The sequence below is a fragment of the Lagopus muta genome, chromosome 7 (genome assembly GCF_023343835.1).
Source record: "Lagopus muta isolate bLagMut1 chromosome 7, bLagMut1 primary, whole genome shotgun sequence".
NCBI lineage: Eukaryota > Metazoa > Chordata > Aves > Galliformes > Phasianidae > Lagopus > Lagopus muta.
Window position 1 is genome coordinate 15,954,341 of NC_064439.1, and position 13,578 is coordinate 15,967,918.

A 13,578-nucleotide genomic window follows, 5' to 3' on the forward strand; every position below is an offset into this window, starting at 1 on the left:
TTCAGATATGTATGAAGAGGCCCCTTTAAAAGATCTGGAGTCTGATCCACATTTAAACAACCACAAAAAAAAGGTTTGTAAGACTATCAAATAAAAGCTGAAACAGGACAAAATGATGAAATCCACTACAAATGCCTAACATTGTTTTACTATTTATCTCAAATATAAACAAAATGGAACTGTGGTATTTAGTATCATTTTGATCATGCACCTTTTTGACTCCAAAACCAAAGGAAAAAATATTCAAGGATTAGTCTGTAAATCAGTCATTCAACGTGGAACAAAGCTACAAAATATGGCTATGTCTACATACAGTTCTCACTTCTGTGAGCAATGATTCTTACCTTTTGGAAGTTTACCTCCAAGTACAGTAAATTTATGTGGGTTTTTCAGGAATTCTACAACTTCCTGCAATTCCTGTTTAGCTTCTTCAACCTATACATTAAAAGCATGTCACAAAGAGTCAATAAACACTCATACAATATTGCATCTTTTCGTAGATAAACTTTGTACTACAGGCTTAGATAAGTTTATTTGAACAGAAATATAAAATGGAAGGGAAGGAGATAAGAGTATCACAAAACTTTTGTATTGATACCAAGCCTATTTCCTAGAATTGTTTACATGAATCAGTAACACTGAAGTTCACAAAACTAAGGGATAACCAAACAGTTCAGGACCAGATCTGACCTCCAAGACAAATATGGAATCACAAACTATGTCAAGATATCAACTTAATCAGTTAAAAAGATTAAGCTATTCAGGCAAGGGGAAGCCCTCATTTTGCAACACACAGCCAAGGAACAGATGAAGAGCAAAAATAATAAAGTTATCCCACCAGCAGTGCCAGGCCCAGCTGCTCCTAGGAATCTCCATATCTCCAATAAATATGTGAAAATGCAATCATCATGTCTTTCAAACATAAAAATAAGTGTGCGAAGTCAAAACCACAGATTCTAACTTGAAGTCAGTATGAAGCTCTGCTTAGATTCCAATATATTGATAAAGTTTTGGAGGAAGGAGAGGAGCAAAGAAATGAGGCCAGTTACTGCAGACTGCACTGCTCCTCTACTTCACAGAAATAGGAAATGTAGTTCAATCATTCATATTCTTCATTCACTTCAGTTTTAATGCCTTAAGCTTATCCAAATATGAGAAAGATCTGTTTCTTTTAAAACAGGCCGTAAAAAGCAGTTCCTTTAACATAGCAAGATGTTCTCCAGGCTCACAGTGCTTACTCAAAGACTTAAATTTCTGAATTGACTTTTGAGTTCAGAACTTTTGAACTTACCCCTTTTACATGTTCAAAGGTGACATTTTTCAGCTGGATTGGATCCACTGCTGCATCAAAGATACTTGATGTTCTAAAGCGTACTGACAGCAGAAAAGGCAAAATTTACGCAGTTACTTTGTTCCAAGAGCATACCTTGCACTCAAATCCATACAACGTTAAGCCATCACCTTTACACACAGCCTTTTAAAAAGCAATGTTTCCATTTACAAGTGTGCAGCAAGAATAAAAAACACTAAAAAAATATTTAAAATATTTTCAGTTAATTCAGTGGTAAGCTCTTTTACGTATAGAAAGCTTTGCATCCAAAAGCAGATACACAGAAACACAAGCTCTCCTTCAACACGAAGGTGAAATTCTCCACTTATCTGAGCTCAGCCTTTGTTCATTCTGCCATTTCCAAAGGATTTTTCATGAAGGCAGTTGGCCATGCAAGTACCTACTCACTGTAAATTAGGTTGTGACCATAAATAGAAGTTGAAAAACTGAATCCTATTCCCTATTGCTGACAACTTAGATGTCACATCATTTAAATTCAAAGACTAACACAGTCTATGAAGAAACTACTTCTATATTAGTTTCCACACAACCATTTCACTGAAATAATCAGGAAAAAATAACTAAAAAACCAAAGCTGTTCTTGAAAATGTTCTGTAGCATTAGTGTTTAAAAGACTGTAGTCAAAAGCAGTAACTATCTCCCACTAGTACATTGAAATATTATCCTAAAAACAATCATACAAAAACACTTTTAGTTTGAGCTAAACTTTTAGTTTGAGCTAAACATGCTGGAAGGAATAAAGAAAGTGAAATAGTTTCAAAAACATAACTAACCAGCATCTGAAAAGGAGCCTTTCCCAGGTAAAAATGAGGAATATACAGCAAGATAAAAACATAAGACGAAGAGAAAGAAGGAAAGCAAACGGGATCTTCTTAAGGAATCTGTAAAAGAAAACAAAGAAAAATATTAAATAGGCGAAAATAAACTACATTCTAAAAGCAAAAAAAAAAAAAAAACCAACCATGGACTAAAACAACTTACCAAGTGTCTTCTGCAGGAATACCTGTGCTTTCAAAAAGCCCTCTGCAAAACCAGTTTTAAAAGCATCCTGGTGTGCTTCTGGGATGTTTTTTGTTTTCATTAGTGCATCCAAGTTCTCAACATCAATTCTTCGTTTTCTCAGTAAAAAGCCCTAAAACACATTCCACAAGAATGTTAGCCTATGCTAAGTTCTGATACACAGTTAACTTCTTTGGTACCATGGTGAGGGAAAGGGAAAAACAAAAGCTTAGAATTCAGATGCTGCGGGGTTAGACAATATAAACCAGTAGGCCAAGTGTGAGATCACAAAGGTACAAGCAGGAGCCATCTTGATTTTTGCTCTGAGCAGATCAGGCCTCTCAAATCAAAGACCACCACCACCACATGGAGCTAACTCTGGTGCATGTCCATCCATAGAAAATTTAGTCCATAGATTAAGTAAACCACACATGCCTAGACAAATTGGAAAGTTCAGAGCTAATTTACACATAAAATAAGAACCAATGCTATAATTAGCCTGACTTCCACATAACCAGTTAGGAGCAAAGAGTATCAAAATCAACTTTGTCTTGGTAAGTGCCTGGCCACCCCAAGCCTCTACTGAATTCTCTACTGAATTAAGAGAATTAAGAGCAGACAAGTTTTTAAACCCATAGAAACATCAAGTATAAAGTTTCTGCATCTTAATAAAAGATAACTACTACAAATAAGTCTATTCTCAAAGCATCAATAACACTCTGAATCACTAGGGAAAAAAATTTAAGATAAAGGTTTTATGTTAACTCTCTGCTTTAAATACTTAACTGACTCCAAGCTATTTTAAACAAAACCACAAAAACAGAATAGACAGTTTTATTTCCAAAACTTAAAACCAGTTTCTCGATTTGAAATTATCTCCCTAAAGATTAAAATAATCCCTAGTCATAACATATTAAACAAATCTGTGCATTACTGAGAAAACCAGTACGTTGCCATTTAGTTCAGAATTTACAATTACTAATGTAAAAAAATCTTAGAGCGCACTTGGTAAATTACAAAGATTTACTTAAGAAACACAACTTCCTAAAGTCATCTGTAGTTACCTTCAAAAGTGAAGGAAAAGAACTCTTTGTTTCAGTGAGTTGTTCAGTGGTTGACTGCAAACGCCTCGATTTTGACCGCAACGTCTTGAAGCTCCGGGTCTGCATGTAGACTTGGGTTTGAAAACAAAAAGGAATTATGAAAAATGGAAAATTAAGAACTATCCCTTACTACCACACTGTGATTAAAAACACAGGTAATTTCAATTTATTAAATGAAAAATATATGGAGCAAATATAACCTCCCCAAAATAATCAAGTTAAAAAGCGAAGAAAACCGCAGCCCATTTCCAGCCAAAAAAACGTGAAGTTGTCTGAAGGCACTTTTGGATCTGCTAGGAATAAACAGCATAAATAAATAAATCAAAACATTGTAATGGTAAGCGCATTGTTAGGCAGCCCTGAACAACAGCTGTAATCCAAGCTTTCAGTTTCAAGTATGCTATGCTGTGTTTTACAATACATTTTTTCCATAATAATTTTTAAGGAAAATGGATCAGCTCTATCGTCATCTCTGAGAACAGCAGAAACAAACAGATCAATTAAATCTGGGCACTCTGACAAATCTTTCATATTTGAAATCTCATCCAGAAAGGATGGGAATGAAAATTCATGCTTTAAGACAAGATCTATTCAAAAGCTCAGCTAAAAAGCTGCCCTGAAGAGATCCTGAATGACTGTGATGCATTATTAATGTAGAAAGTGACAAAAGAAATCAGACAGTTGGAATACAAGGAGTTTATAACACTGCAGGTCTTCCTTCATGACAACAGAAACCTTGTGGTGGAGATTTTAATCACAAAGTACAAAAGCCAGGAGTGTTAAACTTCTTTCACTAAAGCATTCTAAGATAATCAACAGCAGTCTAAAGGTCAGTTGTTATGTGGGACTTGTTTTATCACAGAACAGCACCACAGAAAAAGAACTTCTGCAGTTCACCCACTCCAACCTCTGTTCAAAAGAGGGCAAACTTCAACATCAGATCAGGCAGTTCAGTCACAACTTCACCAAAAAAATTCTTCCAGAACTTCATCATTCTCACTGTGAAAACTCCCCAGCACAAATTTCCTTTGTGATTACTTGCAACTGCTGCCTCTCCTTCAAGGTGCAGGAGAGAAAGGTAACTAATTTGGCACCACCAGCAATTAGATCCCATCCTGCCCTCTCTTCTGCTAACTTCAAAAGCTCCAATCTTTCAGCTGCCACCATACTGTAGGTGCATTACACTCTGTACCCTTCCAGTGCTGGGCTGCCTCTACTTTGTCAACACTTCTCTTGTAACTGAGGGACAGAAACCAGATACAGTATCCAGATGCAGCCTCAGAAAAAACAGATGTCAGTATTTGAACTCACTGAGCTCCTAATTACTTCCTTGCTAAAACAGCCCTGTTATTACCTTGTTTTTACAACATCATGTATCCAGCAGCAGTTTAAACAAATCATGAAACCTTAGAAAGACCATTAGATGCAACAGATTTATGGATTTAAAATAAATCTTCTGTTGTCTTTTAATAATATTACACACAAATACTAACACCTTTGAACAATATTCTTGTTACAGCACATTTACTAACGTAAATCTGAAAACATACTGCTCAAATGCAAGAATAGTCTCAAAATTACTGTGCTAGTATCAATTTAAAGGCTCTTCCTGGGAGTTTACCAATGTTTCCTGCATGACCTCTTCTAAAAAAAGACCTTTCAAAATGAAAACGTAATGAAAATTAAAAGCAAAGTGCAGTTCACTGTTTCATACCTGGCCAACACCTGAGCTCGGAACAGAAGTGTTGGAGGGGATGAGGAGTCTGTCTGTACAAACATGATGAGCGTAAAGCACTAAAGATGTCCACAAACCCTGTAAGAATTGATATAACAGAACGTAAACACATGTTAAATGGTAATTAAATATTACCTCCCGTTGCTTTTCCCTTTCTTAAACATGAATTCCACTTTACTAGTTCCCCCATCCTTCTCTGACAATCGAGACGTTGTTCACATGCTTCTTTCCCCAACACATCACTGTACATCTTTATAACACCTTCACTTCCTGCATTTATAGAATCATAGACTCACAAGGTTGGAAACGACCTACAAGATCATCCAGTCCAACCGCCTCCTCCTCACCATTGCCTCCACCAGCACTAAACCACATCTCGCAGCTCGTCATCCAGACGCCTCTTGAACACCGCCAGGGACGGCGACTCCACCACCTCCCTGGGCAGCCATTCCAGTGCCTGACCACTCTGAGAGAAAAAGTTCTTCCTTATGTCCAACCTAAACCTCCTCTGATACAACTTGCAGCCATTACCCTGTGTCCTGCTTGTTGCCTGGGAGAAGAGGCCAAATCCCTCTTCACCACAGCCTCCCTTCAGGAGGTTGTAGAATGCAGTGAGGTCTCCCCTGAGCCTCCTCTTCTCCACACTGAACAATTCCAGTTCCCTCAGCTGCTCCTCATCAGCCCTGTGCTCCAGACCCCTCACCAGTTTCGTTGCCCTTCTCTGGACACGCTCCAGGGCCTCAACATCTTTCCTGTAGTGAGGGGCCCAAAACTGAACACAGTACTCAAGGTGCGGCCTCACCAGTGCTGAGTACAGGGGGATGATCACCTCCCTGCTCCTGCTGGCCACACTATTTCTAATGCAGGCCAGGATGCCGTTGGCCCTCTTGGCCACCTGGGCACACTGTTGGCTCATGTTCAGCCGAGCATCAACCAACACCCCCAGATCCTTCTCTTCTTCACACATTTAAGGCCAATCCCAACAAAACATATTTAAGGAAACACTCTTGCTTTGTTGTTTTTTTCCCCCCAGCAAGGAAATACTCTACTCGTCCTGTTAACAGTTTGTTACCCTGAACTCCCTTTTATTTAGTCCTCACATAACACTGCTTCAAACAAAAAAAATGGAACAGCCTTATGTAAACTAGAGATTTTCACGTGTTACACTAGTAAGTGAGCAAAATCCATTTTATTTGGTGGAATAATGTGGTGATTAAATTTCTAGCTCAGTCTCGTCATTAAGACAACATGCACTCATGCTACAACTGAGTTCAGACAAGTTCAACAATCACCAACTTCAAGTATGAGCTCAAAACTGGATTTAGATATCTAAAACATAAAACAACCCCATGATTCAAATAAACAAGATATTAACGGTTTCATTAAGAAACATACTAGACATTTTAAAACTATGAGTTATCTACAACACAAGAAGAACACAGCTCTCTTTCACAATTTAACTTGCCTCATGTTCATCAGCACTTCACTCTAAAACATACCATGCTTATTTTCAAAGAACGACTCAGCAGAGACGTAGGATGTGTGCCACCGCGACGAGGCTTTGTTATCGGGATAGTACCCAGGAAGCAACCTGTTCATGAGCTCTTTGTACTGGTGAGGTTTCAAATCAGACAATCCCAGATCTCTGAAATTAAGTACAGACTGGAAAAAAAGAAGTGTTCAGAATTTACTTTGTGTTGTTAATAACTTGAAATTAGCCACGTTAATTGCAAAATATAGGTGCTGCATTGAGAAGAAAAGTTCAGACAAAAAAAAATAAGCAATGAGAAAGAAATGAAAGGACACAGTTTAAGAGTATTTGCTACTGTCAACACAAAACAGCTTCTCCACATGCGCACGCTGATATTTTCATTATCAGGGTACACTTACTGTAAGCAAATTTTCTTCCCAATTCAGTCTTCTTTTTTAATACCTTTCACGATAGAAAGTCCTGATAGGACAAGGGGAAATGGTATCAAAGTAAAGAGATTGAATTTGGATATAAGGAATTATTTTTTTCTTTTTTAAACTTTTTTTTTTCACAATAAGGGTGGTGAGGCGGTGGCACAGGGTGCCCAGAGCAGCAGTGGACATTTAAGGTCAGGCTGGATCAGGCTACGAGCACCCAGTGTGGGTGCCCCAGTTTTTCCATCCCAGGGGAGCTGGGCCTGTAAGGGCCCCTTCCAACCCAAACAGTTCTATGATTGCAGTAGACATGAAAAAAAATGCTCTTTTCCAATTCTTCCTGATCTTCATGACTGAGTGAGCAGAGGGTGTGAGGGGATGATGTACAGCAATATCCAACCATTTTATTTCATTCACGTGGGAAAGGGACAAAATCCCACTTTCTCCTTTGCTTTTTGGCCAAGCTTTTACAGAAAAACTTCGATAAAGCAAGTTTAGCAGCAACATGAAGACTGGATATTTAAAAACTATATCCAGAATTCAAATAAAAATCTGAAAATAAAAATCATTTTTGTATGAAATGAAAGGTATGAGGTGAATGGACACAATGAAAGGAAAAAGTTTGTATTTAGAGGAGCATAAGAACTAAGATCTGTAATTTCTTACACAGAAAATTGAAGATACTATGAGAAAAGCAAAAGGTGCATCCACGTGAGTTATCGAAGAAGCAATCCTGATTTACGTAAATGTAATCTTGTATTTTACAGATGGGTATCTTTTAAACATGCTCAACTACAAAAACATTTTTTTCCTATTGGCTTTGACCCTTCAAAATATATATTAGCCTCTCAAGAGAGCTTTTCACTAGAGTTATTATTTTCTTAAACAAGAAGTAAATGTATGCCAAGCTATCCAAAATGTATTTGCATATAAATTACGTTTTTTTATTGTTAGAACATTATGGGTTGTATTTTCATTTTTCCTAAATCATTTTAACATAAACTTTATGTTGTATTTTTGAGGTGAAACTAGATGCTCAGTAAGACATACATGAATAAAACATCAAAGCTGAAGTCATTTTAAAAGAGTCTCCTGGATGTATCCACAGTTATCACTGCATTCAAAGCTGAATTAAGCAGAAACAGGTTCGCTTCATCTCAGGAAATTATTACTGAGACAGGTATCAGCTGCATTTTTTTCTTATAAATGAAGTACTGTATTTTTGTAGGACTAACAAGACACTGACTTACTGAAGTTCTGTCAAAAGAAAGTTGCATTCCATCCATTCCTATTCCCATTACATCATTTTATAAAACGAGTCAAATATTGAATTAAGTTATAAGCAAAAGACCCATTTTCCAAAAGTTTCCAGTACCTCACTGCTCTGAGCATCGTGCTCTGAGGTGGTGTCCCTCTGGGCAGGCTGTACGGATGTCGTGCTGGCAGTTTTAGTGGAGGGTTTTGGAGAATGAAAGGCATTGATAAGGTGACTCAAAGGAACGGTAGCCTGTAAGAAAAAAAAAAAAAAAAAAAGAAAAAAAGAAAAAACTTTAAGCTGTCTTCAACAATTTAAACAAGTCTCCCTTCCAAACTACGGCTTAAAGTATCTTGTACATTGCCTTTTAACGGAGAATTGCATAACAAATCACACGTACTTCATTTCAACACGACACGGTGAGTTGGTAGCTCAAATTACAGAAAAAATTTAAGTACGTACAACAGAATAGAAGATCACAAAGTTTGGATGAGAAAAACTGCTACATTTCCTGTTACTTTTCAGATATAACGTGGATTCTAGAAAGCAATCACTACATTTTCAAATACAGAAACAGGTACAAATTATCAACATTTAGGCAACACAAAGACAGCCCTCAGTTCCCACCTAAACATTTAGTTAGGAAACTAACACAACTTATGGATGCTTGCTGAGTATGAAAACAAGGTTACTGTTACAATTAATACTTCCATAATGAATTTCAGGACTGTTTTTCCTCCAAGTATGATTTATTTGTTGTACTACAAAAGTGCTGTTACAGCTAGATAACAGAACAATATAATTTGTTGGTATCTTTGACAAACACTCCACAATTTTGTATCTTATTTGTATGAAATGATTGAAACTAAATGTGATTTTCCCTTATAGGAATTAAGCTTCTATCCACAGGAAAGATGTAATGTACGGCTTTTGGAGAAGGTCCAGAAGGCAGCCATGAAGGCGGCCAGAGGGCTGGAGCACTTCTCCTATGAAGACAGGCTGAAAGAGCTTGGCTTGTTCAAGCCCAGAAAAGAAAAGGCTGCAGGGATACCTCACTGCAGCTTTCCAATATTTAAAGGAAGATGATGAACACAAGGGAAATCAATTTTTTTATGCAGGTAGCCAGTGATAGGACTAGGGGAAACGGTTTTAAACTAAAGGAGGGCAGATTTAGATTGGATGTCAGGGAGTTTTTTGACTGACTGTTGAGGTGCTGGCCCAGAGAAGCTGGAGATGTCCCATCCCTGGAGGTTCAAGGCCAAGTTGTAAAGGGCCCTGTGCAGCCTGGTCTAGAACTTGATCTAGCAGCTGGCAACCCTGTCTGTAACAGGGTGCTTGGAACTCGATGATCTTTGAGGTCCCCTCCAACCCAAGCCATTCTATGACCGCAGTCAGTTAAATTACCTCCCGAATAGAAACATACAAGCACACAAAAAGGAAACACAGACCTTCGGAGAGATAGAGGTAAAGCAATAGCAAAACTATTTCCACACTGAAAAAAAATCTGCAAGTGGACACCACCTCTTGAAATGTTCAAATCCTGCTTATTTACAGTTACTGCCTTTCAGGAACTCTTTTTACATGGTATTTCTGAGGCCATCTTGGTGTCAGGACAAAACTAAGCATAAAGATCACCTGTCTAGTAGACTTCACGATGTAGCTGCAGAAGAGAATACTCTTCAAGCAAAAGTAACAGAAAAAGAAAGGTAAATGAGATCACTCCTCTCACCAGTGACCAGGACTTAACTTCAGATACTAAGATGGACTATTATAACACAGAAAACTCTGGATTACCCATGGACATATTACCTTGATAGTAGATCTCATCAAGCTGATTTTACTTGAAGCTATTCAAACCCCATGGGTAAACAGTGTTTAATCATGGGGATTTAATCAAAATCTTAATACTTCAAAGGAACTTATTTGTAAATACTGTGGGCTCTAGCATTGTTAAAATAAATAAGACACCTCTTTTCCTCCATAAAGTGATACTGCTATGACTTGAAGCACTTTTTTTCCTGTTCTGTAGAGTATTTTTAAGTTTACATTTTCTCCCTTAGGATCCCATTTTAGCAACCTCTCTGAGTATCACACCAGCCTATACAAAGCATGCACACACAGCACAGTTAATTCTGCAGTTCAGCAGCCCTCAGCCATTTCAGTGACACCATTTTGTGAATTGGTATGCCCTGGGCTCCTGCTCCATCATGACCACGGCTGCCATGAATACACAGTACAAATCATTTCAACACTTCTGAGACGCCCCAGTGCCAGCATGTATCGCTAGGCAAGGAGGAGTTGGGCTGCAGCTCCCGCTGTGTGAACACCTCCTTGCGACTGCTGATTAAGCCCCTGCTTAAGTTCTTCAAGAACTTCCACGTGTTTTGACTAGACAGAAGGTACAGAAAGACTGCGCTGCACAATGTGAGAACTCCCTCAGAAGTAACTGCTCCAAGATAAACTCCAGAAGTTTGCAGTAAGATTATAAAGGCTCCAATGGTCAAAGTTGGCACGCAAAGCGCTTACCAACCTTCCCCCTTGCATTTCGCAATACGTAAACGTGGAATGATGCATTCACAAAAACAACATCACTGCTCTCACTTCGTAACATCAACAAAAGCAATTAACGCAAAGCCCACTGTAACACAGTAATTCCACCAATGCAAAACTCAAGGATAAAAGCATTGGTTCAGATGAAAGCCCACACAACCCACAAGTGACATCCTGCACGCCAGTTCACAAACGGTGTCCTCCCTTCCAACTGCATCCAAATTGTTTTACGTAAGATAATTAAAGGACTTCTCCTGCACTACTGCTTAAGCCGCTTCTTTCTCACTGCCATAACGCCCCGTGACAGCCCACTGCACAACTCCAGCTGTGCGAATAGAGCAGCCCCCGCTTCCACGACAGACACAAACAATTTCAGGTTACCTGCTTCAGCCGTACCCCGCTCCCTCCTCCACTGCCACGTTCTGTTCCTCTGTTCTCTCCCGCCCCAGAACGCCAAACGGCCGCAGCCCCGCAGGGACCCCCGCCGCCGGCCCAGCACCCCGTCCGAGGCCCAGAGGAGCCCCCGAGAGCCGTCCCGTGCGGAAGGGCCCCGAACGCCGCGAACTGCGCACCGCCAGACTCCTTACCTGAGGCTGCACGGTGGAAAAGGAAAACATTCTCCCAGCAGCGAGCACGGGGCGCCGCCCCGCTTCCCGGCCTACGAGAGAAAGCCGTGCCCTCCCGCCGCCCGGCCGCTGTAGCAGCCGCCGCGAGCAGGAGGACCCCGCCGGCCGGGAAAATGGCCGCCCCCTGCGGCCGGCCGCTACCAGGCCCGGAGCGAGCCCGGAAGCGGTGGAAGAGCTTCCGGATCCGCTACCTACCGCCCGCCCCGCCCCGCCCCGCGCCAGGTTGCTCAGCAACCTATTTCTCCCTCAGCACCGCGCCGTCTACGTCGAGAGCTGGGCACGCGCTGAGGTTACCGCCCGCGCGGGAACGGAAAGCGGCGAGGCTGGTGGGAGTGGTTTGCGGCCGAGGGCTCCGCCTAAGCCTCATGTACCGGCATGTCTATTCAGACCGGCAAATCCATAATCAGCATCGATAACCTAAATGCTGTTATTCACGTTCAGTTACAATGTAATCTAAATGATAGAATGGGCACGTATACCTGCGCATAGCAGAAACTGGTCTTCGATATTCATCTTTTCTCCTTGCTTTGAGCTGTCTTTCCACGTGCCCAAAAATTACTTTTGGATGTTTATTATCATTTTCTTTCTTTCACCTGACTGCTGTTGTTCACTGTCGTTCCTTCCTTCACCAAAAACACCAGTTGTCACAAATCCAAATCAGCATTGCCTTCATGCATCTTCCTGCTGCCTTCCACAAGCACCAACAAAATGGCCGCAATGTGGGTCAGTCAGCTAATTTGGCAGAATCTTCACACAGCAGTACAAAGAGGCAATTAGCATTGCCCAGGATCCACCTGGTAAAGTTTTCCATACCACTGATGTTGCATCAAAGCATTATGCTGATGGACTGCCTGGTTACACAGGCTGCCAGGTTACACTGATCTGAGAATGCGATGCCACCAAAAGGCCATCCTTCCTGCTGTCAGCTGTGCTTTTCTGCTTAAACTGCTGCTGACAAAAGGCAACAGCTGAACTAATGCTGAAGAGTTAAATGAGAAACAGCCATTGATAAGCTGACTTCATTTGAGAAAGCTTATTTACAACATTGTTTCCTATGTTGGCACATTAACAAGCAAAACTTCCACTGGCAGTGTCAAATTGTAAGCAAAGTACGTGCCCTAAAACAAAACAGAAGTCTGATGACACTGTCTTACTGAATTACTGAAGACCATAGGTCTGCACTGACCTCTAGAGAGACGGCTCTCTGCTAACACAGAGACAGCAGCAAGGCAATTAAAACTGGTTGGAATGAATTATTGACAGCAATGTATACAGAAAAGCAAGATAAAAACAACAGGTGAGGGATATTAAAAAATAAAGACCAGGAGAACAGCTGAGAGCTGTAAAACTGGTAAACACTGAGGGCCCTAAAACTGAGAGCCTCCACTGAAGGCCTCCACTCTAATAGGGCTGTATCACAGATGGTTTGTCGCAAGGCCATGGTTTGATAACAGGAAGATAGCAACAAGGTTACTTGCATTGCATATGCCATTCCCCTTCCTGCTGTTACAACAGGAATACAGACTGTAGCTGTAGAGATACACAAACTGAATAAAGAAAACACACAGCAACCTGGCCTAAGACAAACAGAGACTGAAGTAAGAACTGGAGGGGCAAAAGTTCACAGAATCTTTGAACCACAGCATGGCTTGGGATGGAACAGACCTTACAGCCCACCCCATTCCAACCTCCTGCCAGGGGTACAGCTGCCACTCACTAGGGTGTCCCATCCAACCTGGTCATGAACACTTCCAGGGATGGGGCATTCACAGCTTGTCTGAGCAACTTGTTCCAGCCCCTCACCACCCCAAGAGAAGATTTTTCTCCCAGCATCTAATCTAAATGGTCTATTTTTCAGTTTAAAACTATTCCTTTTTGCCCTATCAGACCACATAAAAAGTTGATCTGTCTCCTCTTCATAACCTCTCTTTATGTTCTGGAAGACTTCAGTGAGGTCTCCCTGCACCCTTCTCTTTTCAAGGCTGAATAAGCCCAGCTCCCTCAGCCTTTTTTCACTGGAGAGGTGCACCAGCCCTCTGATCATCTTCATGGTC

The 13,578-nt window shown here is 40.6% G+C and overlaps 1 protein-coding gene across 1 annotated transcript in view; it reads right to left on the reverse strand.

The window, feature by feature from the left end:
* The window catches only part of YME1L1 (YME1 like 1 ATPase), a 20,217-nt gene extending 8,524 nt beyond the window's left edge, over nt 1-11,693 (reverse strand). The window contains exons 1-9 of the mRNA XM_048950908.1: nt 11,486-11,693; nt 8,469-8,600; nt 6,688-6,850; nt 5,168-5,266; nt 3,415-3,524; nt 2,333-2,483; nt 2,125-2,232; nt 1,292-1,374; nt 345-435 (exon numbers count right to left, since the gene is read on the reverse strand). Of these exons, the coding sequence (XP_048806865.1) occupies nt 345-435; nt 1,292-1,374; nt 2,125-2,232; nt 2,333-2,483; nt 3,415-3,524; nt 5,168-5,266; nt 6,688-6,850; nt 8,469-8,600; nt 11,486-11,515 (967 nt within the window). The 5' untranslated portion in view covers nt 11,516-11,693. The remainder of the gene's footprint in view (nt 1-344; nt 436-1,291; nt 1,375-2,124; nt 2,233-2,332; nt 2,484-3,414; nt 3,525-5,167; nt 5,267-6,687; nt 6,851-8,468; nt 8,601-11,485) is intronic.
* Between the last annotated feature and the right edge of the window lie 1,885 nt (nt 11,694-13,578).